Here is a 27,972-nt window from a genome sequence, read left to right on the forward strand (position 1 = left end):
AGAGACGTGGAGCGGAGCCTGTCTCCCCCACTGACTGCAGCAGTGGGCCCACAGGTGTGCCAGCCCAAAGCAAGGAGAGGGCCTTCCCAGCAAGACCCACGGTCCCTAGTCTGGGTCCTTCAGTCCTCTAGGGACGGGCCACCCTTAAACACAAGGCAACACCTGACACTGAGGAGTTTTGTACAGGCCAGTAGGAGCTTCTCAGGCCTACCTCGGGCATCCTGTCACCATGGCCTCGGCGACAAAGCGGGAAGACTGGAAAGGGGCAGGGGCTCAGAAGGAAGAGAAATGTAAGTTACCTGTTTGGTCCACAGTCTTTCCCCAGCCATCGCTACTACCGAAGCGCCAAAAGTCTAAGCTTCAGCCAAAGTCTCAAGTGTCTCTGCCTGGAACTCCTAGAAAGATTACTTGCAACAAACACTAAACTTGACCCGGATAGCAGGACCCTGACCACTATTTCCTTCCCCAGTTTGCCTCCCACACAGAAAGGGACACCAGTGGAGAAAGTGAGGAGTACATGCTAAGAATGCTGTCTCTAAGCGTGTGAGTTTAACGTCTGTGCCCCAGGAGCTGCACGTCCCACCTGGAATGGGCCTGGGGGTCAGGGAGGCCAGGATTTTGTCCTGGTCCCCAGCTCCCTTAGCCTACACTGGCAATAGGACAGCAAGGGGGTCTGGGTCAGCCCAGCCACATTCCATGTGAGCTCTGGACACACACAGCCTCTGGTGATTTGTGGTGGCCCTTACATCAAATAAACCCGTTCTCTGAACTCAACTTCCCCATGACTGACATCAGGCTGGGCCCAACAACATACTCAGGGCCTGCTGGGTACTCACATGGCTCAACAGGTTTGGGAGAGGCGGCCAGCATCCCCTTGCCATCAGGCCCTAGGTGCCCACATCCCCTGTGGGGCAGCTTGCTGAGCCTGAAATCCATGCCAGCACCAGCTCCGTGCTGGGGGCTCAGCTCTGGCCCACCGGGTCTGGAGTGACACAAAGCAGCTGCCAGAGCAAAGTGCCAGAAAGGGTCAAAACATTTTATTCTCTTAATTTTTTTTTCTTTTTTAATAAAGTTAAACAGTAAAACAAAAATTCACAAGCTGCCTCCCTGTCCACCCCCCGCCTCCCTCCCCTCCCCGCAGTCTTCGGCGCTGGCTCCCTCTCCTTCCCCCCACTCACACAGACACAGGGCATCCAACTAAGAAAACGAAACTGCTCTAAGGATGGGGAGATGAGATGAAGGGAGGAGGTGAACTGTGCCCACGTTCAAGGTTACACTGAGCAAGTCTCCACTTTCTGGGTTCTGGATGGTTTCCTCTCCTTAGCCAAATTGAAAAAAGAAATTCCCTGGACCAGATGCTGTAAGGGAAAAGAAGGGCTTGTTAGTTGGCTCTGTGTGGGAAGATCACTTTGCTCTGATGACGGGAAAGTCTTCAAGGGCTGCTTCAAGTTCAAACAGAAAAGCTGCCAAGTCAATCAACAAGCCTGGGCCTGGGGGTATAAGGGGAGCAGGTGAGCAGCTGTGCAGCTTCTAACCTTCACTCTTGGAGAGGCCCTGGTACTAGACCGCGTGAACGCCTCCCTGGCCCTGCAGAGGTGGGGCACCAATGGTCCCGAGGCATGATACACCCAGGAACTTCCCTACCACCATCCTCAGCAGCACCTGTGTGGATCGGTACCCTGCTGGATGGGGGTTCTGTCGCCTCTACTTAAGGGCCCCCCTGACTCTCCCATAGCGGGGAGCTACATTATGGGCCTGTGATCTGGAAGCTCCCAAGAGCAGCGGGCATACCCACCTTCAAAGCTGAAGCCCCCAGGACCGCCAAAGAATGCCTTGAAGATATTGTTGGCGTCAAAATCTGTGCAGCAAAATGAGAAACAGGGAAGGGGCAAAAGGTGAACAAGTTAGACCTGTCTGAAAAGGAACTTAGGATGACATGGCAGATGGGCCCCCAAGCTTTCCCAGACACACCCCTCACCTCCTTTCCCTAAAGTCATTGATGGGGGTGGGCACACGTATCCCCACCCCCCATGCCTAATCCCACTCCTGGGACATGTTCCCTTCTTCTTCCCAGTGCAAACCTGAAGGAAAGCTTTCTTCACCTCCACCTACTTTGCTGGATCTTCTTCACAACAAGTGGGATGCCATTTGCACTTACATAAGACTTTCCTCACACTGTCTCTCTATAATGCTGGGCTGCTACTGAAAAGGCTAAAATCTATCACTTCAGTGCTAACAACACTAAATGGAAGAGTAAGTTCTAAGATTTATTGTATTCATTTGATTCCATGCTGTCTAGACTAAATGCCAGAAAAAAAGCGCCATGGCTTATGAAGCACCTACTAGGTGCCAGTCGTGGTGCTCGGTACTCTGCATGCCTTACATCATCCCCAGTTTATACTCAACAAAACCAGGCAGGAGCTCAAGTAACTTGCTCAAGATCACGTGGCCAGTGAAGGCAATAGAACTGAACATTCCAACTCCTGCCTGACTCCAGTACTGTGCCCTCATCACCAGGCCACAGCAGGTCTGCTGCCCCTACCCGCGCCTCCGTTGCTAAAGTCCACAGAGGACGCATCTCCATCAGTTGATCCAGCAGGCACATTGTATCCAGATGCAAATTCTTCCTTGCCTCTCTGTATCTGCTCATCTCGGGCCCCCTAGCTCAGGTAATGGCTCCATCCAGTCAGCCGTCCAAAGCCACTCAAGTTCATCCTTCCCCTCTTCCAACACAGACATGAATCAAGCCCTGCCCTCCCACTGTGCCCTCCGATTCTCCCCCTTCACCGCACCAAAGCGCCTCTCCTCACCACCACCACAAATATTCTGCCACCTAACTCTGGTTCATAGTTCCCCTACTTAGGATCCTTCAACAGTGGGGGGAACTTCTAACCAACAGGAAAAAAACCCATATTGCCTACTCTAGCCCCTGCAGGGGGATCCAGCTACTCTGGGGCTTCATGCCTTAGCACCCCCTGCCTCAAACACCCTCTATTCTTCTACATTCAGCCCCTTACAGCTCCCCAACGGTATTATTTCTGCACTTCCAAGCCTTCCCTTGCTAGTGCTTATGTCCTCTGCGCCCTGGGCACCCACTACATTTGACTGTACTTGTTGGGATTTCACATCCAGGGGTCAGAGGTCAGAAGTGGCTTGTGGGCCAGTTTGCAAAGCCCTAGACTGGGTTCTCAGAGCACAGGGAACCTGTTTGATTCACCTTTGTTATTTCCAGCACCCATCACAGTGCCTCACACGTTACAGGTATTTATCTAGGGTGTGCCTTACAAATCACTATGCATCACTAGCTACTAGATAGACTCTCCGTTGGCGTGTCTTAAGAAAAATTCTAAAGATCCACACTGGTCAGGTTCGTCCCAGGCTGCCCCAACCAACTCACCACCCATATTCATGCCCTCCTCATCCAGGTCCTGTCCACTGTCATAGCGAGTCTTTTTTTTGGGATCAGAGAGGATGGTAAAAGCTTCTCCAACTTCCTTGAACTTTTTCTCCTCCTCCTTCTGAACTTCGGCACTGGCTCCACTGTGCCGATCTAAAGGGAGGAGTATAGGAAGAACTCAGGGTCACAAGAAAATAAAAGTTGAAGAGAAAGACCACTTTATGTCCAATTTTAGAATGTGGTACTTCCAAAATTTGGAGGGTATGGAACTTAGCAACACCTTATTACCTATCCGCTGAAGGGCCAGAAACTTTCTTCCTTTTAAAAGTTTACTTATTTTCAGAGAAAAAGGGAGGGAGAGGGGGAAAGAGAGAGCAGGTGAGCACAGGGTAGAGGCAGAGGGGGGAGAGAGAGAATCCTAAGCAGGCTCCGTGCTGTCAGACTGGAGCTTGAGGCGGGGCTCAATTCCATGAACCGCAAGATCACGACCTAAGCCGAAATCAAGAGTCAGATGCCCCATCAACTAAGCCACCCAGGCGCCCCAAGAGCTGGGAACTTTCTGGACTGAGTCCTGGTTCGTTCTTCCCACCAAGTCCCCTCCCCACACCCACTCTACCTGGATGGTGCATCAAGGCCCGTTTCCGGTAAGCTTTTTTGATCTCATCCTCAGAGGCATTCTTGTCCACTCCCAGAATTTTGTAGTAATCTTTCCTCTTACTCTTCTTCAGTTCCAGCTGTGCATTTTTTAGGAGCTGTTTGTGTTCTGGAAGGAGACATCTAGAGTCAATGGACAAATGTGACTCTGGTTTCCCTTACTAACCCAGATGCCTTGCAGTCAGAAGCCTTGTTAACCATACATACCAGGTGCTTTTATGGTGTTTTCTTTCTGAAGATTAAAAAACAAATCTACTCATACTTCAGTTCTGCACATCAGCCTCATTACACATAAAAGGAAGTAAAAGCGACAGGATATAGGGCCAGAAAATAAGTGCCTTGTCCTGCACTTGGGGTCTCTGTTAATTTCTTCCTGGCTGGTGATCAAATAAGCCCCAGGTATGTCCCTGATCCGTGAATCAAACTACTCCTATGTCCAGTTGTAGGGCCTATGAGTAAGACCTCACATTTCCCCGAGAAACAGGCTCTCAAACACCTTTACCTTTTGTTTTCTCCGTCTGATACACTTTTTCATAGTCCCGCACTGCTTCCTCATACTGTTCTGTGTCCATGTAACTGAAAAGGAAATACAGGGCGGTCCATCAACATAAACAGCAATCACCTTCAGTATCACTCTGGGAGAAGAGGCACGGCTCAAGCAAGAGACACACACTTTCGGTTGAGATGCTTCATGAAACAGGAATCCTTAAGCTAGCTGTGAGAAAAAATTAACTACCAGTTCCTCAAGTAAAAAGAGACAGGTCTCATGCCACTTGCACCCAACCAGCAAAGTGATACTCTGCTTTGAGCAGAAAGCAACTAAGGGGAGAAAGTTCCTTCTGATTTCAGAGCCACCAAAAGGCATCTGGATTGCCACAGGACAAGGCAATGTGAAGGCTCCTACTTGACTGATTACTTGGGATTAAAATGCAAGAGAAAAAGATCATGAAGTGAGAGCGGTGAATATGGAAAAGCTTTGAAACCTGCAGTGCCATAAACATGCAGGGCCAGCTCCAATCCAGAGTACAAGTGGGATTAGTGAGCCACTAGAAGGATCAAGTTCAAGATGGTGGCTGCTGGCAAATGCCTCCACTAAGACTAATCAATCTGAGAGATGGAGGTAAGTGAGAGAAAAAGGAGACTCTAAACGCAGGCTTGCTTTTATTTCAGGAGTGTAGAAGAAAGGGGAGGGGGGGCTGCCCCAAGATGGGCGGAATCTAACTTGAAAGGCTGGTTGCCAGACCTGTTAAGACCTTCTTTTCCACAGAAGCAAAGTGGCATTTTCCATGTCCCGATGAGATCACTGGTGCCAAGACTGGCCTACCGATTAAACAGACTGTGTAGGAGTTCCAGAGACAGACCCCATCGGCTGGGCAGCAGGAGTGACTGTGCGGCACAGCTAGCTGCTGCCCAACAAAGACCAAGTTTACTACACTGCCACCACACATCCCATCTTTGCAAACATCAGAGCCCCGGTGGGCTTAGAGGCCAGAGCAGAGGGGTGCTGCTGATGTGGCTGGCAAGACAGAGCCCAACTTCTTAGGCATCTCTGATTTTCTGGCAACATCTTGATTTACAATTTTAATTAAACAATGGTGACAAAAACCAGTGCCCTGTGGACACTGGGCACAAATGTTACCAGGAGCTCAGAGAACCCATTTACAGCATGAAGAGTAATATAAGCTGATGGTCCCAGGTGTAGAATGATCTGTCAGATAAATAACCTTAATGAACTTTCAATGCCCTTTTGGAATGTATTAAACAAGCTTGTATTACAATGATTTACATTTTTACTTAATGTGTTTTTTAAATTCAAGGACATCTTTCCATTTAAATTTTTTTTCTATTGTCATACACCTGAAACATTACAACACTGTATGAAAACTATACATCTATTTTTTAAAAAGTATTTTTTTTAAGTTGAAAAAATGCAGAGAAGTAGAGCTTTAGGGAAAATGGGAAACTGCAATGCATGAGGGGAGATGTAGCAGAAATCTGGCATCTCCCCGTCTTTAGGGATAAGTTGAGGTAGCAGTCAGGACTCTGGTAAGGGTTTGGCCTGAACTAATCTCCACTACTTCATGTCAGTCCCAGCTGCTTGAGGGGACTGTTTGCCAAGTTCTTGGCCAACTGTGCCCCAAAGTGCACGCTGTGCCCCGTGGTGGGATCTCAAAGGCAGAGCCACTCAGAGGACAGTTCTGTTTCTACCACAAAGATAAGCTGTCAGTTGTCTGATTAAAGCCATTTGATTTTTCTTCATTGAACACATATCAAGATAGAATTGTCCACCCCTTTATCTTGCTAACAAACCAAGAATATTCTCTCCCCATTCTCTGTTCAAACACAGCAGAGTATCCACTGAGTTGACACAGTGTCATATATATAGCCACCCCCGCCCCACTAGACGCTTAGGGGATTCTCCTTGTTTGCTCTTTCAGATAACATCACAGTAAACGTGCACATAGCATTCTGGATCTGTTAACATTAGTCTTTAGCTGGATCATAGGGTGCCTGCTGTCTTCCAAAGCTTCCATGTTTGCCTGCCAGCAGTTTGCAAACATGAGATGATAGACAGCTAGTTTCAGGATCTATAATACAACTCTGTGTACGTTTCTGTTTGATAGACTTACTCATCTACTTAGAAATCCACTTGGAAAAAAAAAAAGCACCACATACAGGAGCACTTTTCCTGCTTTCAAAAAAAGTGGATCATTTTGGGAAAACTAAAAGGGAGGCAGGCCACACCCTGCACCAATGAGACTGAGGAGCTTGAAGAATGAAGGGCTCATCAGGCATCAGTAGCAGCACCACTTCTTTGGATGTGACATTTCAGGACAAGGAACGGAACGAACGAATGCTGGAGAATTAGTATACAACAAATAGGTCTTCCTTCTGGAATTTTAAGATAGAATTGTTCTTCTCTGTCTGGGAAATAATCTGAAATAAGAAGAAATGGATTTGGGGGAGGTCTCTCCTAGCCCTTGCTAAGGTTCCTGTCTGCAGAAAAGAGTCTGGTGGGTCCAAGAGTAAGAAGGACATGTAAGCTGGGGAGCACCCCGATTCTGAAGGTGAATCCGGGCACTAGATCTAGGCAGGCACATCCTGGCTCATAAGTCTCCAAGTCACAGAGGTATTTCAAAAAGGGTTTCCTTATACTGCTGGGAGGCTGAGCCAGCTTAAACTCCTTTCTGTCTTCTGTAACCCGGAACAAACAGGAGAAGCAGAACTCTCAACTGTCTCTGTCTTCCTCTTTGAAGCAACATACATTCATTCGACAAAACATTTATTGAGTGAGCACCTACTGTGTGCCAAGCACTGTGCCAAGTTAGAGCAAAAGTGTACAATACAAAATACAATCTCCAAAGGAAATGGATTTAAACTTTAACAAAAGGAATTTGGGTCAGGCATCAGAGGAAACTTACTGACCGTGAGGGGCGTAAGACACAGGCATGGGAGACTGAGGGAGCTGTGCAATCTCCTCGGCTGGAGGTCTATAAAGAGAGTCTAGGGCTGGAACAATCCCACCTAGAGGCAGGGGGAAGGACCAAATGACCTCACAACATCCCTGGGGCTGCTTCAGCATCCATAACGCAATCCCCCTGGCAGGCCGGCAGCAACTCCCTCTTCCCCTCACCCTCCAGCACCACTTACCACTGAGCTCTTCTCAAGTAGGCTTTTATATAAGTGTCATCGAGCTTCACTGCATTTGTGCAGTCTTCTATTGCACCATCTAGTTTCCTAAGCTTCAGGAGAGAGAGAGCAGTCATACTTCACACCTTCGGTGACCGAGGGAGCCCAGAAGCTGTGAGCACGGCTTCACAATTCTAAGAGGATCAGTCATACCAGGCCCCTGTCACACTCATTTCTGGTCACTGAGAAAGCCCTCCAGTATCTCGGAGGGCTACGGACACTGGCTTCAAAACTGGTTTCTCTTCTAAGGGATGGAAGCCAGGCACACTTATGGGCAAGGATAAGCCACCTCTGCCATTCCAGGGTGGTGCCCAAACACGACATGGAAATACTTAAGGGTGGTTCCTGCCCTCCACTCTCCAAAAGGCTAACTACAGGAGTAAGAATCACTGATTTCTGACCACTGGAACGCTACAAGAGCAAGAGCTTGCTCTGGTTTCTCATGGTATGCAGCACTGCAGTGGGCGCTCAGACCATTTTCAGCTGAGCATGCTGGACAAAAAAAACTAAGCCTGCTTCATACTCTAATTTCCTCCAAATCACTCCCGAGGAAGCCACAATCACTCGCTTTGGCAAAAAGCAGCAACAATATTTGCTTAAAAAATTATCCCAAAGCCTCTAGCCATTCCCTTAGTGGAAGGAAGGGATCTTGAGGAAGACCAGATAGGAATATCCTTCCCAGCTGTCCCTCAAGTGCCCTGAAATTCTAGGAAAAAGGTAAAAGCTTGCTTCTCAAAAGGAAGTTCCTAACAAGCTGAGATCTCAACCAAAACCACTATTCTCCTTTCGTGTGGCTTGTCCTTATTAAGCAGACTCCCCAAGACCTCTCTGATGCCCCTTAAACATATCTCCATAGGCCCCAAGACCCAGACCGAGTGCTTACCTTGGAATTAACCGTACCCCGATTACAGTAGAGTTTAGCATTTGTTTTTATATTGTTAGGGTCTATCCCCAGGGCTTCTGTGTACAGTTCATAGGCTAGCTTGTAATTTCCTTCTTTAAATGCTTTATTCCCATCTTCTTTCTTTGCTTTAAGTGCTTTGGCATTCTACAGGGAAAAGCAAAGGGAGGTTAGTTCACATCCAGGAAATCTCAGACCACCGTACAGAGAGGCCCGAGTCTATTTTCAATTTCTCAGATCCCTGTTGTTTAGCATCTTACAGATCCTTATCCCCCTCCCCTCCAACCCCACCACCTAGGCTATTTGCTGTTCACTGGTGCTTCCTACGGAGTGGACAGGGGAAACCAAGATTTACAAGAGAATACCAATGAGACCTGTGTCACCCGGGGTTTACCTCCACTTCCCAGAATAAGCATTACTATTTTTTCTTTACCGAGGGAAGAAAAAAAAAACACACACACCTAGTATTAGGAGGATCATATATGATCACATCTGCCTTTAGGCAAATAAAAGTAGTTCTGAAATAATTTCTAAGGAAAGGACCAAGCATACTGGCAAGGTGGAAAAAGCATGTCCAGCATGCTCACATTTCACGTGGTCCTAGAATCTTCTATTTGTGACTTTCTTAAAGGCTCAAAAAGGAAGCTTTCTTTCCTACTCAGATGTGGGGCCTAGAACTTACTCTGCAAGCCACGCAGGCCTTCTCATGGTCAGGAGCCATCCTGAGAGCCTGTACAAAAAACTGAACCGCCTTCTCAATACAATCTTCATAATAAAGGCAAAGACCTCGTACGTACAGAGCATCTGCGTTGGTAGAATCCATTCGTAGAATGTCACTGCAATAGCCGTAAAGGGACATGCTCAGCTGTGGTTTGGATCTCTCCACCATCGCTAACATTTGTGATTACTATAGCCAGTTTTTCTCCTGACCATGTGTCTAGTATGGAAGTATCCAAAGGTAGACAGATCCCAATACCTTCCCCAAATAAACCACCTATATTTATCTCTAATACACTTCATGCATCTCAGTCTTTATTAGAACAGTGGTTGGTAAATTACAGCCCACAGGACCAAATCCTCCCTGCTACTGTTTATGTAATAAAATTGTACTGAAACCTACCCACATCATCCACTTATCTATCATCGATGGCCACATCTGCACTATAGTGGCAGAGGTGAACAGTTGCAACAGAGACCATATGACCTGCAAAGGACTGATCAGCCCAAGCTGGCCTACCTACAGGACATATGGTAGCTCCTGCTGTAGAGAGCTGCCAGACGGCACCTGTCCAGTGGTATCTGGTGCGTCAAGGCCGAACTGGCCCGACTTCATACCTGGCCACAGACTGTGCTTCCGGATAACGACCTAGCATTGCTAAACATTCTGCTTTGAGGATTTTGAAGCGATGGCAGGCAGGGGCAAATTCTAGGGCACGGTCCATGCAGAAAACAACCTATGGGGAGAAGGAAAGCAAATAACTCTCTTCATTCTGGACTCTACAGAAACATCTTCATTTTAGTTTGGCCACAGGCAACAAACAGATTCAAAGGAAAGTGATATCAGAGTTTAGGAACATATCTAAGTCATTTGATTAAACCACTGAAACAAGGAGAGCAGGTGATCCAAATGATAATGATGACAGCAAACATTAAGTACTTTATATACTGACCCACTTAATGCTCACAACAATTTTATACAGTAATTTCATGAAATTCCTTATTTTGTTAATGAGAAACTAAATGAAACGCAGAAATAAAGTAATGTGTTCAAGGTCAACAAAGCTAGTAAGTGACAGAAACAGGATTGGGTCTCACACTGAGACTCCAGAGCCTGTAACTGTAATCACCATGCTAAGCTGCCTCCACACTGAATCATATCCAGTGACTGTGGTCAGAATCACATTCTGCTAATGTAGACTCATTTGCTACTCTGCCTAACTCACCATGTTTAGCCTATTATGTAACACAAGGATACCCCAAATAACCTGATGTAGACTCATTACTCCTTGTATGATCAGAATGGCTCACAGTTCCTTCCTCCCTGTGCCATGAGCCTCATGTCTCACTAAGTACCCTGGTGGCCACCCTTCCACTTCTATCTTAGTACAGAATATACCAATAAAATGGCGCATTTTAAATGGTCCTAATAGACTTAATCAGAGTACTGTACCCAACATGTTGCTACACAAACTAAAAGGCAAGTTTCTTTCTCTCTCACACACGCACGTGGCTGGGATTACTTCAATCTTTCAGCTTGATAAAGACTCTCCATGTATTCCCATTTTCTCTTAAAAAATTTTTTTTAAACTTTATTTTTGAGAGAGACAGAGCATGAGCAGGGGAGGAACAAAGAGAGAGGGAGACACAGAATCTGAAGCAGGCTCCAGGCTCTGAGCTGTCAGCACAGAGCCCAACGTGGGGCTCAAAGTCACAAACCAAGAAATCAGGACCCAAGCCAAAGTTGGACGCTCAACCAACTGAGCCACCCAGGTGCCTCCCCGTTTTCTTTTCAATGTTTGTTTATTTCTGAGACAGAGAGAGAGCGCAAGCAGGGGAGGCGCAGGGAGGGGAGACACAGAATCCGAAGCAGGCTCCAGGTTCTGAGCTGTCAGCACAGAGCCCGAAGCGAGGCTCGAACTCACGGACTGTGAGATCATGACCTGAGCAGAAATTGGTGCCCCCCGCCCTCACCCTTTTTCTCTTTTCAGAAGTTTGTTCTCTGAGCTTTCAGTTTTGGGTTAGCTGCTATTCCTGGGAGATCCTTGCTGAATCACCTTCTTGTCCAGTAATAAATGACCCAAAGGAGAAATGTGGAATTAAGGGACACCCATTTCCTCTCAGAATCTGGCCCTGGGGATCAGGAAGAGATGAAGTCTGAAAACTCAGAAGCAGAAATAGGACTAATTCCAGCAAACAGGCAACTGGTTAGACATTCATATAATGGGATACTACATGCCTCTAAAATACAATAAAGACATTCTCCATATATTAATAAAGACTTCAAGGTCTACTAAGTGGGGGAGGGGGGAAACAAAACAAGGTATAGAACAGTATACAGCATTATTTCCTTCCTCTCATGCAAAAAAAAAAAAATTAGAAATCTATGCTTCTCTTTGCTTATATGTGTACAACTGAACTGGAAGGGAACAGAAGAAACAAGAACAGTGGTTACTTTAGTGGGTGAGAACTAAGCAGATGGAAATCAAGTTCGGGGGGAATACCTATCACTGAGTATCTGTTTCCACTTCTTTTAACAATGAATGGCACCTATTCAAAAATTTTAATTTGAAAATATGTGGAAATAGGGAAACCCCACGAGCTGCTCTGCTCCACTGGGAAGACTCCTTGCAGGGTTCAGAGCAGTGGTGGGGCGCCTCTCTTTCAGGGCACGGGTTACTATCCTGGAAGTCCCAGGACTGTTTTAGATATGATGTAGAGTAGAGTCATGGTGCTGACTTTTTCTCCCTTTGACAGAAAAATAATTGGGGGGGAGGTGAAGCAGTCAAATGTAAGCAGCCACACCCTGCTGCCTTCGCAACGCTCTGTGCGGAGATGGTTCTGCCCATCGGGTCAGTGGAGTGTGAGCTGAAGCTCAGTGCCTCACTTCCCACCCCCATCTCCCCACGACCAGGGACAGCTGCAGGCAAAGAAGATCTTTGTTTCTTCCAAGTTCATCTGCTTCCCCTGCCAGGATCATAATTCTTCATTTGTGACATCACCATGAGCTACAGTGGGGGGGCTGGGATGTCACAAACAGAGGATTCTGTCACAAACTGGGGATTCTGGCTCCAGAGTGGGCAAGAGAGAAAAGAAACTCAAAAGATTGCCTTTTGAGACAAAGCTTTTGCCTATGTAAACCTCAGAAAACATGACAGAAGGCAGAATCGCTTTCCAACTACACACACACACACAACAAAAAAACTTATGAATCACTGTGGTTATTACAAACACACTGTGGTTATTAAAACCAATGGACAGAAGAGGGATGCTGATAAGTTAATGCTGGGACTCTGCATAAGCTAATCAGAAATACTTATTACCAAATAAAAGACCTGCACAGTTTTTGACTTATGAATAATTCTTAACTGTATCCTTTTATCAAACATTTATTGAGTCCCTTTTACAGAAAGCACTGAGCAAATTCTCACATGTTCCCTGGATGATACAAACTTTTTTTTTTTAATTTTTAAAGTTTATTTTATATTTTTGAGAAAGAGCATGAGCACAAGCAGGGGAGGGAGAGAGAGAGAGGGAGAGAGAGAATCCTAAGCAAGCTCTACAATGCCAGCACAGAGTCTGATGACTCAGGGCTCAAACCAACCATGAGGTCATGACCTGAGCCAAAATCAAGGGTCGACCACTCAACCGATCCAATACAAACCTCTTTTAAGTGATCCTGAAAACTGATCCTGATCAGTGGTTTTTAACTTTTTTGGGAGCCATTCACCGTCCCTTGTGAAACTAATGAAAGCTACGTCAAAATATCATCTAAAGAAGAGAATTCAGAACTATACAGGTGAGGCATAACCACTATACACAAGATCTAGAAAGATATCTCAAACTTTTATACCCTTCGCATGTTTTCAGACAGGGCAATCTTTTTGGCACGTTAATTTTCATGGGACTGTCACACGGCCCCATAAAGGAGACTAGTGGGTTTTCATAGAAAGGCCTAACAGCAATGGGGCCCCTGGGTGGCTCAGTCGGTGAACCGTCCAGCTTTGGCTCAGGTCATGGTCTCACAATTCGTGGGTTTGAACCCCACACTGGGCTCTGCGCTGACAGTGCGGAGCCTGCTAGGGAGTCTTTCTCTCTGCCTCTCCCGCACTCACGCTTTCTCTCTAAATAAAAACTTAAAAAGCAAAAAAGCCTAATATCAAAATGGTACTGATGACAGGTTACATACACTGTTCAAGAATCTAAAAGGAGCCTCTCCTTTTTAGTTACAGCTGCATCCAGTTCACATAAAGCAAGAGTTAGAGCTAGCTCCCATTGTTTAAATAAAAATGGATTATCCAAACATAATATTTAATTCCAACCAGTGTTTCCTCTATTAGCAGCACACTTTTAGGCTACCATCTTATATCAAAATCAGGAACAAACTCAAGTAAACTATTACTGCTTTTCATCATAAAGCCAAATATTATTAAGAAAATAAGTACCTTGGGCCAAAAAATTTTTAGATGCTGGTGATGATGTGGAGCAACAGGAACTCTCACTCATTGCTGGCGGGAATACAAAATGGTACAGCCATTTGGGTGGTTTCTTGCAAACTTAACATACTTCTACCATACGATCCAGCAACTGCACTTCTTAGTATTTACCCAAAAGGGGTGAAAACTTATGCCCACACAAAAACCTGCACACAGATGTTCAGAGCAGCTCTATTCACAACTGTCAAAAATGTGACTGTAACAAACGTACCTCTGGTGGGGGAATGTTGATAATGGGGGAGGCTATGTATGTGGGGAGGGGGGGTAGAGGGCATAGGAGAACTCTTTTTACCTTCCTCTCAATTTTGCCGTGAACCTAAAACTGCTCTTAAAAAAACAGTCTTTAAAAGAGAGAGAAAAAAAAAAAGAAAAAAAAGTCAAAATAAAGTGGTAACTTATTATTCTGGATCTTGTGTACTATACCACACACACATACACAAACACACACACACACGCACGCACACACGAAACCTTGTGACAAAGGGTAGGTGAGATCTCCCCATAGTTATACTTTACCTTCCGAAAATCCCGCTTCTCAAAATCCGTTTCTGCTATTTTCTCATATTCTATGACTGCATTAGCATTCTTGAACTATACCAGAAAATCAGATAAGGAAAGTTTTAATGAAGTTATAGGTTCAACAAACACAAAAATTAAGGCTTTGATGAATTATTAGTTCAAGAAAATCAGAACCACAGACTTTACAAATCAAGTTGGTGAAGATGCAGCTAAAAGGGTAAAGCCCAACCTGCACCCTCAGTTTGAACTTAAAGTCAAGAATACAAGAATCATGCCTTGAAAGATATAAAACAAGGGCAAGGCATTGTCAGAGGTCGAGCAGAAGTTTCCAGATTCTCACTAAAATGCAACCAGAGGTAAACAGGGTATATATGGAAACGGAACTAAAACATGTTTTAGCTGCTACCAATTTAATCAGGATTTGAACTTACTCAGATTCTTCAACTTCATTCACATCAGTTCCTTACAGCATCTGCCCACCCCCCAGGAGTCTCAGAAACCCTCCAATTTTCACAGATTCCTAAACCTATAAATCATACTCAAAACTGTCTACATACACAAAAATCAAGCCTCAGACTGACTATGAGACTGCCTACAGTTAGCCAGGTGTGGCCGATGGCAGGAGTGAAACTAGCTCAGTTCTTTTTTTCCAGCTCTCAGTTCTGACTTTCAGGTCACTATACCACATTGTCTTTTTCCATACACACAAGATCAGAACCATACCTCCTGTTGTGCCTGAGCATTTTTGTGATCCAGTTCTAGGGCTCTCTGGAAACTACGACATGCCGCCATGGCATTCCCTAGAGATAGGTGGCATTTACCCTCTCGTAGATGTCCCTAGAAGAAACAGAAAGAGGGAAGAAAAGGAGCATGATTGGCCAAGCAAAAAGCAATCAACAGCAGCAAGAAACACCCACAGAAAACCGACATGGGATGAAAATGGCCAGAGCAGTGGTTCTTACCAAGGGAGATTCTGCCCTCCATGGCATGGTTAGATGGTTAGCAATGTTAGAGACATTTTTGGTTGTCACCACTGGGGCCAGGGTGGGGGTGGGGGGGTGCTACTTATACCCAGTGGTTAAGGGCCAGGGATGTTGCTAAACATCATATAATGCACAGGATAGCCCCCCATGACAAAGAATGATCTGGTCCCAAATGTCTACAGTGTCTAGACTGAGAAGCTCTAGGACAGAGAATTTAATTGAAACAACCGGTCCTCCCCAGCTGATCCTTCCCCAACCATTTCTCCCCAGTCAATCCCCCCAACTGCTGCCCCACTGCCCCAGCCAAGTGGTCACATCACGTACCCGGACGAAACTGTCATCCAACCTCACGGACTGCTGTGCATCTCCAAGAGCTTCCCGGAACTTTCCAAGCATCATCAAGGTGGCTGCTCGATTCCCATAATAGCTAGCATTTTTAGGACACATATCTACAGGAAGGGCAGAAGAAAGTAAAATACAGCTTAGCCAAGTCACTGCCTCAAAAACTGCGGGGCCATCTCCCTCAGAACTGTATTAAGGCAATCAAACTCTAACAGGAATGCTGACATACTCTGTTTAAAAGGCCATGGCCAAATTTTTGACTACTTGTGCAAATGGACAGCAGCAATGGTGCAACCAATGAAAAAGGAAGTTGCTTAAAAATAATTTACACTTAGCTTTAAAGTGCTCTGACTATCTTTTCAGGATAAAGATGGGAGATGTCAGCATATTCATCTTCTTAATGAATTGTATTTTATGTAATAAGACATGAAAATGAATTTGCATTTGTTGAATTAGGGGTAGAGAACCTGTAAGCAAGTTAGGTGAGAAACATGCTGACATGGGATTAAAATATGCTGGCAAATTGAGCACGGAAGTAGTTAAGGCTTGATAATATCTACAAGGGCCATTTTCTAAGATAGTTAAATGAACTGGAAATGGCTGAGATGCATTTAGGCGGTTATCTTTTTGCCATTAGATCTAGAATTTCTGGAATTGCCTTTAAACTACCCATTTGAGCTAGAAAGCGTCATCCCTCATGAAGCCATTAAGTCCAAAAGAGTTCACATGCCATTAAGTCCAAAAGAGTTCATAACAGTTATGAACCCACTACGCCAAAGGCTACTTCTTCGAGAGGGGCTACTTATAATGGTATTCAGCAAATTTATCTTTCAGCATAGGCAGTAGGTCCTTCTCACCTATGGCTTTTGTATAATAGTTATAAGCTTCATTGTAATCTTTCTTGGCATAGTATGCATTTCCTTGTTCCTTGAAAGACTCTGCTTCCCTGAAAAGGAAAGAGAAAGAAGGGCACGTTATTTTACACAGGGAATAACCTCTGTAATCTCATGGGAGCAATCTTTGGTCTACAGCTCTGGGCATATTGAGCTGAAAGTTAGTGCGATACTTGAAGGAATTTATAGATTTGTTCGATGCTGTTTTTTGGGGGGGCTTTTTTTGGTCAGATACGTTTAAACTAAATGAAGAAAACCTCTCTTGTGTTGCCTGCCTTTCCTCACTATTCTGGCCTACAGTCACACCCCATACAACAGGCAAATTTAGACATCCTCTCACAGAAACTAAAAAATTTTTTAAAGTTTATCTATCTATCTATCTATCTATCTATCTATCTATCTATCTATCTATCTAAGTAATCTCTACACCCAACATGGAGCCTGAATTCGTGATCCCGAGATCAAGAGTTGCATGTTCCTCCAACAGAGCCAGCCAGGAGCCCCAGAATTTTTCTATTTATTTCCTTTCCACTGTGCCACAACTTCTGCCTCTTTAGCAACCATAAAAAATCAGTTACAGATCATTCCATTCTGGGGCAATGACTTCTTAATGTGAAATGGGTCACATCTTTAGAGTTCTAATGATCTGTTCTCTTGAAAACCGGCTCATGCATTTGTCACTGAAAGGACAAGCAGAGCAAAAGCAGGTGGCAAAGGAGTTAAAAGCAGAGCATATTGATGTTTAAGATGGAGGACGGAGTTGAGTGACAGCAGAGACCAAGTACGTGGGTAACAGGGACATACGAGGTACAGCCTGCCGGGGATATGCTTTGAGAAGTACCCATCTACTGACACTCTGCCTATCACATCTGGGTGGGTTCTTACTGCCCCCTATACCGTTCCTACTGTACCTTGTATAACCACCAAGTGGGTAGTATCAGAATTTTTGCCCTACTCCAAGATCCATTTTTTGAAGCTGTACCATTAGACAAATTGTTCTTTCCAAAAGGAACAATGTTATGTGAGAATTCTACTCCAGACCAAGGAACTAGAATTAGGACATGACCAACAATGTTTCAAAAGAACTACTAACCTCTATCAAAGATACCCCAAATCATTCTAATGACTCAATTATCTTTGAGTGACAAAGATAATTCTTTACCAAAATGATTACTGCAATATAACTAAATATCTGAGCATTTTTGCTATAAGGAAGAATCTGTTTCTTTTTCTGTCCTCTACACACACACACACAAGAGAACGCAGTTCAAGGGAAGCAAGGACAAAAGTACCTAGTTCTTAACTTTGGTGATGGTATGGGAGTTTACAGCTTGATTCTACAGACATCAGCATTGGGAAGATTTGTGATTTTTTTATTTACATATTTTAAACTACAAAGTAGCAAAGCTGCTCTCCTTTTAGACTGAGGCCCTCTCCCTTTCTATTCTTCTCCATCACTGTTCTGGCAAGCCCTACTAACATGAAAAGGCTGCCAGAAGAAAGGAGAAACAAAATGGGAATGATCTACAAATGCTGACAGATTTAAACTGTGATGGACATGAATCTGTTTGAATAATTTTATTACACCAACTGTCACAATGCTGTAAAGAGGCCATCTGTTATTAAGTCCTCAAGAAAGATCCCCCAGCTGCAAGATTTACAGGACCAACTGCAACCTTTCTACATGGCAGACACCATCCTGTAACTCTATAAATTAAGCAAAGCACTATAAAAACTATGAGGAGCCTATCTTTTAAGAGCAGACATGCCAAGAGATCTGAAGAAAGGGTTTCCCCAACCCTGGATGCCAGAAGCTGAGTCAAACCACTGTGAAGACGTGAAGTGGTAAATTCAAAGCAAACACTGAAGATGTACCTGAAAAGATCTAGCCTCCTCTTTTAGGCTAGTGGCTAAGAATACGCAAATCCTAGAGGAAAGCCAAAGGCATCCAGGCACGTGAACAGACACTATCAGCAGTATAAAGCTTGTTAGTCAAAGGTGAAGCAATCTGCAGAGCTACAGAAAGGTGCTCTTTCTTTCCTGAAACACTAACACCCATGGATACAAGGAAGTTCAGCACTGGCTTTTAGTAAAAAGGCAAAGGATGATTTCTGTGGGAAGTCAGTATTAATTACTGAAGTCTGGTACTTTCCATATGTTATCTTCCCATCAGGTGTTTCACATTATTCCCATTTCTCACAGGAGTAAAATAAGGGGTAGAGGTTAAAAACTGGCCCAAGGTCAGGATGTGGAGCCACACCTGTCAGATTTCAAAGCCTGTGCGCTGAGCTATCTACTACGCTTAGCTTTCTCTCTAATGCTCATCTCTATCTATTGCCTAACTAAGACTTTAAAAATTAATCTGTCTTGCTAGGAACAAGACATGGGCAACGAGCGTGAATTTCTTCAAACTAAGACATAAAATAGCCACAGCATGTAAAATCCAACTCCAGGACTACAATCTGGATCTAAACAAGCTAAATGACATTCCTAACAATTAGTCACAGAGAGCAGGGCTCCTTTCTCTTTAAGATGCAAGACCTAGTGAACTGGACTTTGCCTCCCCCAAGAAATGCATTTCATTTTAGTAAATGGTGAGTAGATTCCATTCTAGAGCAAACAAAGCGAGTAATGTAGAGTCAGCCCACAGCAGAAAGAACAAGAAGAATTGTGTTGTGACAAGTTACCATGTTTTTAACCTCACACTGCACAGCATCAGGCCAGAATTAGCTATTCCCACACAATTGCCTCATGAAAAGGACTTATTTTCATAGAAACATGGTTGATTAACAGCTGCCTAAACAATGGGCACTTAGTGCTTTTAGGCTGAAGGCTTATTTTTTGCCTCCAGGTCCAACTCCCAAAGTGGAGTCCCTCCTCCATTTTGAACCTCCCCACCAAGTACGCGACAAGCTTTAACCAATGGGCCTGACCCTGTGAGACCAGTCGAGGAAAAAGTGGATCTTTGGAATCCAGCATGGCAGCAGCAAGAACTGAACAAGGCTGCATCAGGAACAATTCCAGGGTCAAATCCATTCAAGTCCTGCCCTGGGAGTCTGAGAAAGGGCTGAAGCTTGTTCAAGTTGCCCTTACAGCAAAGGGACTGAAGGATGAGATGTCAAAGGCGTGGGACTGGAAAAGAAGGAGAAGAGCTGGTTAACACCGGAATTGAGGGCAATCTGGCACTGGTATCTGTCACACCGCTCGCTGCCAGAGTCGATGGGTAACAAAGTGAGGTTACAACACGTACCTACCAAAACACATGGGCACTGAGAAAGAAGAATTAGGATTAATTAGGCTCACCTGGACTAACCAAAAAGAGGAAAGGATTCCAAAAGGGACTAATTAAGCTACCAATTATTTTCTAAGGCCACAAAACGAAATTCAGATCAAACCTTGAAATATAATATCACATCAAAATATAGACTTGGCGCTAACTGACCTGATGGAGCTATTAATAGCCACACTGTATCTCTAGTGCTTTTTCAGATTTTCAAAGCATTTCCAAGGAAGATCCTGGCCTCCTGAAGTGGTTATGGTGATACTATCACATGTCCTTCGGCAGAGGAAGAGCCGGAGAGGCATCCAAGGCAGCTGCACACATTCCCTAACTCCAACAGTCTGGTGTTTCTTGCCCACTAGATCCTGTCAGCTGGCATCAAGGTTTTTAGATTAAAACTAATTTATCTAGTTTCCCACCCAATCTCTAAGCAGAATAAGCTTCGCCACTCTGACTCACCAGGAGACACAGGGAAAGAAAGACTCTAGCCTCCACCAAACCAGTCCTTTCTCTTTAACAGCCAGCAACAAATTCCTGTGAAAAGAGCCACTGAAAGATTTTCAAAACTCTCTATCCTCTTTGGAGGTTATAGGGAGGGTCCCAAACAACAGGATCGCACCAGAGGGCCGGCAGGCCTTCTCTCAAACATACAGATAAGCAGACTACATTCTGCTCTTAGTCTGCTTTGCTTTTTTAAAATGTATTTATTTTTTGGAAATAACTTCATCAAACTTCAGCAAACTGCAGCCTCATAACCTGCTCTTCTACACTACACATGTGTGAAAAATCTGTGTGTCCTCTGATCATGCAGTTATACTCTCTCTCCCAATTTAGCATCACAGATGCTAATTACTCCAACAAAAGGCCAAGGGACTCATTTGGTATCACACAGGTCTTAGTAGGGCTCAGCATTATGTGATCAAGTCAGACAACTAGGGCTTACAATCACCAGTCAACTTTGCACATTTACAGCTCAGCTAAATTAAACATACCTTAAAACACTGCAGCTGACATTGCGACATGACCCCAATTAGATGCTCTACAAAAATCTTCATTTTCTCTCTAAATATTCCAACTTGAACACTTAAACAAGATCTTTGCCTTAGGCAAACTAGTCTGTCTTTTAGCAATGAAAGAGTTATGCAGAGAATTTTACTCATCCGCTTTCATTAATGCAGGATTCACTGGGTGGCAGTTTTTAAAACATCCTCAATGACTTGGCTCTCTTTGGAACTGTTTCATGTTTCAGTATTTGTGAATTATTAAAGGAGGAATGAGATGCTTCATCACTTGTACCGTATCATTTTAAGATTTAATTACCTCAGTGCATGAAAAATACAGACTAACATAGGTCACTATTCTGTAATATTTGCAACCTAGGAAACACTAATCTGATTTTTGTATGACAAAAACATACCAGACTGCTTTTATCTATTTCAAGTATTTGGCTACAATAATATACTTTTAATAACATTCAGTTCTCCAAAAACCATTTATAATAGTTTAAATCAAAAGAAATGCAGAAGCTTGAATCTTTTTTTTTTTTTTTGCACCTCTTTTTTTTGCATTTTCTTGACATATTCTGCTACTCTTAATGTGGAAGAAACATCTAAATGCTAAAATTACAACTCAGGACAAGATGATTTTTGTTAGAGCAAAGGAGTGTTTCAGGGCCTTTGATTTTGGAGACTATTTTATTGGCAGAAAGAATCTTAAAAAAAAGATATCTAGGGGCGCCTGGGTGGCTCAGTCTGGTTAAACATCTGACTTGTGCTCAGGTCATGACCTCACAGTTGGTGGGTTTGAGTCCGTATCAGGCTCTGCGTTAACAGCTTGGAGCCTGGAACCTGCTTCGGATTCTGTCTCCCTCAGTCTCTGCCACTCCCCGACTTGCACTCTATTTCAAAATAAATAAACATTAAAAAAAAAAAAGATATCTACTAACAATACTTTATATTGCCCATAAATCAACCTTTATGCAATCTTATTATAATTACTAATTCCAAAATGTCACCTTCACTCTGTGATTGTTGCACCCATTTCTTTTTTTCAGTCAAGTTTACTAGTTGCCCGTTGATCTAGAAATGTCCTCCACCCTTTAGAATTTACGGGATCTTGGCCAGTCTCAGAGTAGAAATTCCTTCCTCCTTCCCACAGACCAAGACCTCTTGTCCCCGAAGACATGTCATGGGCCTGTTTCATGCTGTACTCTCTCTGACCTCCATGACAATAAAGTAAAAAGAGCCCAGGAGCCTTACTTTTATTCCATCTCACCAAATGAGTAAACTGTTCTTTCTTTTGTAACTAGTCTAGGGATGAAGCGACAAGTTTTATAGGTGGAAGCCACATATGACTTGGAACAATTCCACAGATTCAGTGCTTGCTAAATGCAAGTGCTATATGCTGAGTGTGAATAAAGGCTTCATAATGGTCCAGCGAAAACAGAGGGTGGGCAGTCCAATGGCTACCAGTTGGTAAAAGTGGGCTACCCAGCATCCTTTACCCAATTTGCTTTAGAATAAACAGCTTCTGCTTTCACTTTAAAGCACAATTAAAATACCCAGCCTTCTCCTAAAAGAGAGGAGATCGAGATGAAGAAAACTCATTAACAACATACCAGTTCAAAGTGTTCTCTTTCTGGACATTCAGGGGGAAGCCTCAACAGGGGCAGAACCAGAAGGGACCAAGAGGCACCAAGTGGAGTCACAGATACAGGCTACACAAGGCAGTAGCACTCTCTACTGCTCAAGCAGGGAAGGACACCAGGCAACACCATGGAGTTGGCAATGTCTTATTCAGTGGGGGGGGGGGCGGGAAAGGCAACCAACTAATGGATCCATCCAGACGGAAATCCCATTAATGCAGGCAGAAAAGATAGTCATATGAAATAGCTGACTCAACCGTAATGCATTTATGCTAGTTCCTTAAATGGGAGGTATCACAATCTGTGGCATCTACCTAATCTTCTTTACTCCGGGGAAGAGGAGACCTGGGGAAACAAGCTTCTCAGAAGCCACTCTTGAGTCCACATGGCATTGGCCTTTCAGCAATAGCCAGAGGCTTGTTTTCATAACACACTCCCAAACCCACCATTTTCTATCCCTTGGTTCCCCATTCTGTGAGACCCACTATTTCCCTCAAGGGGACATTAGTACACAACAAAAATCTAGAACTTAGGAACTATAATTAAGAAAAAAGCTGCTGAGGTTTTTTTCTTGGGGGGAGGGGAGGAGTGAGTGGGTAGAGATGAAAACCAGAGTGGGGAGTCTAGGTTGTCAACTGGTATGTTGCTTCCAGAGTTCTCTTGGTTCCTTATTTTAACAGGAGGATGACTATCTCCAACTGCCAGAGGAAAAACTCAGGACAGACCAAAAACAAGAGAAAATGCTGCTTGCCTCATACACCCCTCCCCCAAAGGCTAACAATAGAATCAGAAGAAATGGTTAACACTTTGTTGATCTGACAATCTAGCTTCCCCACAAAAACTTTAAGTCACACAACACCAGAATATTAGGTGTCAGAATTAGACTTTGAAAGTCGAATATTCCCCCTCATATTTTCATTCTCAAAAGCTTCAAACATTCATCCCCTGCCAATGGTGGGATAAAACAGAGGAACTGTTATTTTGATCTGGATGGGGAAGAAAACAAATTGTCAATCCAATAAAATGAATAAACACTGAGATAATTTGCACGATGAATCCGGTCTTACTGCTGAAATTCAGACAGTTTAAAAGAATACCTGGAACGACCTCTAAGTAACTTCCACATCACTCAGCACTGAAGAAAAGGGACCACAAACATTAGTGGAGTAAGGGAGAAATGGGCTCTCAGAGGGACTGTGCATCAGACCACAAGGCACCTAGGCAGCCGCTGACCATTGTTCTCCAATCTTCTAAAGTCCTAGAGAAAAAAAGCAAAGGCAAGTGCCCAGTACTCAGCTTTTAAAAACTTTTAAAATACTAGCTTCAATGGTTACACTCATCCCTGATTGGCTAGAATGTTCAAAAAGCCTGGGTTTTAAGCCAATCAGAGTTCTGGTCGTTGGAATGGACTAGACACTAGAGCAACTGCCATTCAACTTGGCTCAATTTGGTTGGTATCTGGTTCTGGTTAGTACGTGGACCTGAATTAAAGCAACAAGGACAGAAAGACTCTTCCTCTGTGCTCTACCTTTGCTCTAGTTATGACTTAACAATTTTTTTAAAGATTTTATTTTTAAGTAATCTCTATACCCAATGTGGGGCTTGAACTCGACCCTGAGATCAAAAGTGACACTGAGCCAGCCACGTGCCCCTGATTTAACAATTTTGCCACTTGTTAAAATCAGATTCAATTCATTTGCTGGTTTGGGATTCTGTATTCCTAGGTTTATCCGTTCCTTAACCATGACTTATTTGTCCCACCTCTCATTTCTTCACCACTGACCCCGCACTTAGAGTACACCAAAATGAAAATGAAGGCTGCAAACAGTGTTTTCACTGATTTGGGTTTAAGGTCAAAGATAATATCCCATTCAGCTTGCAGGCTTACTGAAACGTCTAGCTTCATTTCATGACCTTGAAGACAAAGTTTAGAGAGACAAATGTCTAAGAATTTAAAACAAAGTGAGGAAGAAGAGCTGGGGAAGACAACGAACGCTACAAGCTCTTCGGCTATGGCCACAAACACCAAAATGTGCCAGGAATCTGTAGTAAAATAAATAGCACCTACTGCAGACCCTGGGATATGGATTCAGGGTTCAGTGCTTCCCAGCAGCAATAGGAAGAGAAATAAAAAGCAAATTCTACAGAGCTTACAATACCTGGATACTAAGAAGGGACCTAATGTTCTTGCGTGCATTCACACATATATGGAAAAGATTATCAAAGAATCAGAAAAGGATGTTCTGTCTTCTAAATCTATGGCTTCTGTTTTCTTTTAGACCCTACTGTCCAGTCATGCCTGATATACGCTGAGATACAGAAGTGTTTCCTCTGTGGAGGAACGACTTGAAATCCTTCGATATTACCATAATAAAGACTACCTACGGTGACCTCCCTAGCCCAGGAAATGTGACCAGACAGCCTTCATTCAAGACCGGTATTCATACATTACATAAAGTAATCAGCATCTTCCCAGGAAAATGTAAGGCTTGAAATTAAATTAAATTAGCTGAATTGTAAAACCTCTGAAATTTAGCTCTCTGGCTCCCCAAGTAGCTTTATCTGTTTTGGTGGGCCAAGAGAAATAAATAATCTTCATGTTCAGAACCCTGATCTATTTTGGATGCCAACTAATACATCTTTTATTTTAGCCTCTCAGCTGCTATGGAGGAAAAAGAACTCTGTCAGAGTGACAAGCAAAAAAAATTGAAGTACATTTCTTTTCTCTCTAGAGACACTAAAGTTAATGAAATAAAACATGTAGCCCTTTAAAATGCTGCAACCATGAGGCCCCAAGTCTTGAAAGTTCCTCTCGTTTTGCCGCTGTGGGACCATAACAATTTAGCAGCAGCAGCAAGCCCTTGAACCAAGATGCACAGAAGGAAGGATTCCTTGCTGGACTTCACAAAAACAACCCAAGAGACCCATCAACTCCGGTGTCCCCAAGTGAACTGGTAGTAGGACTGTAATAAGAGACACAAACTTGGCCAAATGACTAACCAAGCCAGATAGTAAAGGGCATCTGTAAGGGATGTTACTATCCCTGCCTTCTGCTATGGGTACACAGGATTCCAGGACACATGAAAAATGTAAAACCACCTTCCTCCAAAACTTCTACATCATCACTCCATTTTCAGCATTGGAAAACCATACATAACATGGTTTTTTCTTTAGATTCCAGTGCTTACTTACTCTCCAAGGATGCCTTATATGGCAGAAATTCAAACTGTAATTTTTTTTTAATTTCACTATACTTTCCTTTTGATTGGCTCGCATAAGTGATATATAATAAATATCCATTTTTAGCCGTATCTAAAAGAGAGCTATATAAATATGTGTAACATGGAAGTCTATTTAGCAAGGATGTATCTTTTCTTAGTGGCAGATAAAACAACTGTGCGTTTTACAATCGATGACATCTTAAATTCCATGTAATAAGGCAGAGTTAACCTACATTGACACCTCTTCTACCAAATACCATGTTTTTGTGTGATGTGGTCACATTACAGCATCACCCATTTTGTGTTTCTTAATGTATCTTCAGGTTCATTTGCTATAATTTTATGTTAGAATATCCTCTAAGGCTGTGTGTTGTTTTTGTTTTGTTTTTGTTTCTGTTTTTTAAGGAAAAGGACCTGCTTCAGATAGAGGGCTGTGAAGTAAAACCCAAATTAGGGACAGTCCCTACATCAGAGATCTATATTATGTAAGAGAAGGTTTTTTTTCAAATTACTACACATAGCCCAAGTCTCTATAGCACCAAAAAAAAAAAAAAAAAAAAAAAAAAAAAACCCACTGAATTCTTCATAATCCCAAGTAAAGTAAATCCTTGCAATTAACGTAAGCTCGGTATGTACGGGAGGGGGAGGGGGAGGGGGCGGTTGTTTCCCGTTGTGTAGTTCCTTAATGATGCTTAATCCTCAACACCTGAGAAATAGGTACGCTGTGAAAACTCAAAACCAAGAAGAGAAAGAGACTAGACTCTGGCGTCCTGCCTTCTCTGATCGTCCCAAGGACTTACTACAACACTGTGTCAAGCCTCTCAGTTCTCAACAGACCTTGAGACACAGGCTGCAGTAAACTACCCTGAAGCTTGATAACTATTCATTCTGCCACCCTGAGTACCTCCCCGTATTTTAACTTGGATAATAAAAAATCCTCAGAACCCTGGTTTCAGATCTCATGCAGCCAGAATGAAGCCATACAGACAGGGTTTGGTACAAAGATAAGAAAGGCAAGGGAAGGAGACTGAGGGCACTGTAGTCAATTAATCTGCAGTTGATAAGGAAAGGGCCCCGCGCTTCCAGAACCATTTCGTTAATTCTCCTTCAGGATTAGGACAAGTATGACTACCCACAACTGTGTTCCAATAACCTGCCTTAGCTGTAGCCAGAATCCAGAGTGTTCTCGAAAACCACTCACTCAGCAGCTCCCTTGGCTAGTCCAGACTGGCAATCTCGAGCCACTGCGGCGGCCCAGCGGTGCCAACAGCGCCCAAGCAGTTGCCTTCCTCTCTGCTGCTTAACTTAAGAATGAACAGTCCTGGGAAGAATGAGGATCTTACTCCGGAAGGACGGAAGGGCCGGAGTTTGACGTGTAGAGCATGAGACAAACCCCTCACTCTTCCTTCTTTCTCTCTCATCTCCGATTTCTGGGGTACGGGGAGGGGGCACCAGGTCAATAATGGAGACACGCTCGGACCTAGGCTCGTGGTCGCTGGGATACATTACTGAGGAGAGGGGGTGAGGACAACACGGGCTTCGGAGATGCAAAATGCTGACAGACAACAATGCACAGAAGTTAACAAGAGCAGGCGGGGGTCGGGGGCGATGTAAGGAAGTCGTCATCGTCGCCGCGCAGCCTCCCCCACCCCACAACAGACCTCTGAGGTCCCCTCCGAGACCCGGCCTCTACACTAAGGGCGACATTCCTCCCTGCTTGGAGAACCAGGCCGTGCCTCAGCTCTCCAGCCAGGCGGAAGCAGGAGGGGAGGGCCGACCTCCGGGAGCGCCCCTTCAGGGGGTCCATCCGGACTTATCTCAGATGGGGGGGGGGGGGGGTCGCGGAGGGCGGGGCGTCGCCTCAATACGGGCTGCATCACGGAAGGGACGGGTTTCCCGGGGCCACGGAGCTGAAGCTCGCCCCTTCCACTACCCTGCTACCCGGTTACCTCTTTGCTTCCTCGTCGTCGAGCAGCTCTGGCTCGGTCGCCGCCATTACCACATCGCACTCCGCGGCAGCCGCCATCTTACCGCCGGGACCAAAGAGGCGGGTGGGAGGCAGGCGGTGAAGAGCACTTCCGGCTGGAGCATCGAGCAGCTCGGCGGCGTTGCGCCCAGAGGGGCTCCCTCGGGCCCGTCTACCATCGAGAGGCTCCGCTTGGGGCCAGAGAGGCCTCCCGCCTCCGGAGGTCCACGGTGGTCTCCGTGCTGGGCCGGTGGCCCAGGGACGGTTCC

At 44.4% G+C, this 27,972-nt stretch overlaps 1 protein-coding gene across 3 annotated transcripts; it reads right to left on the reverse strand.

The window, feature by feature from the left end:
* Nucleotides 1-1,115: 1,115 nt before the first annotated feature.
* Nucleotides 1,116-27,957, reverse strand: DNAJC7 (DnaJ heat shock protein family (Hsp40) member C7). 3 transcript variants are annotated; one of them, XM_007087651.3, is made up of 14 exons: nt 27,687-27,957; nt 16,557-16,645; nt 15,682-15,806; nt 15,098-15,211; nt 14,372-14,446; nt 9,978-10,096; nt 9,325-9,478; nt 8,625-8,789; nt 7,703-7,794; nt 4,554-4,627; nt 4,014-4,160; nt 3,398-3,550; nt 1,796-1,858; nt 1,116-1,358 (listed from the first exon to the last, which is right to left on the reverse strand). In XM_007087651.3, exons 1-14 carry the CDS (start codon nt 27,761-27,763, stop codon nt 1,321-1,323), a joined length of 1,485 nt encoding a protein of 494 aa, XP_007087713.1. In that variant the 5' UTR covers nt 27,764-27,957; the 3' UTR covers nt 1,116-1,320. The 3 variants fall into 3 exon arrangements, with proteins under 3 accessions (XP_007087713.1, XP_007087714.1, XP_007087715.1); XM_007087652.3 differs by lacking the exon at nt 27,687-27,957 and adding an exon at nt 23,614-23,774; XM_007087653.3 differs by lacking the exon at nt 27,687-27,957 and adding an exon at nt 19,526-19,668.
* Between the last annotated feature and the right edge of the window lie 15 nt (nt 27,958-27,972).

This window comes from Panthera tigris, chromosome E1 (genome assembly GCF_018350195.1).
Source record: "Panthera tigris isolate Pti1 chromosome E1, P.tigris_Pti1_mat1.1, whole genome shotgun sequence".
NCBI lineage: Eukaryota > Metazoa > Chordata > Mammalia > Carnivora > Felidae > Panthera > Panthera tigris.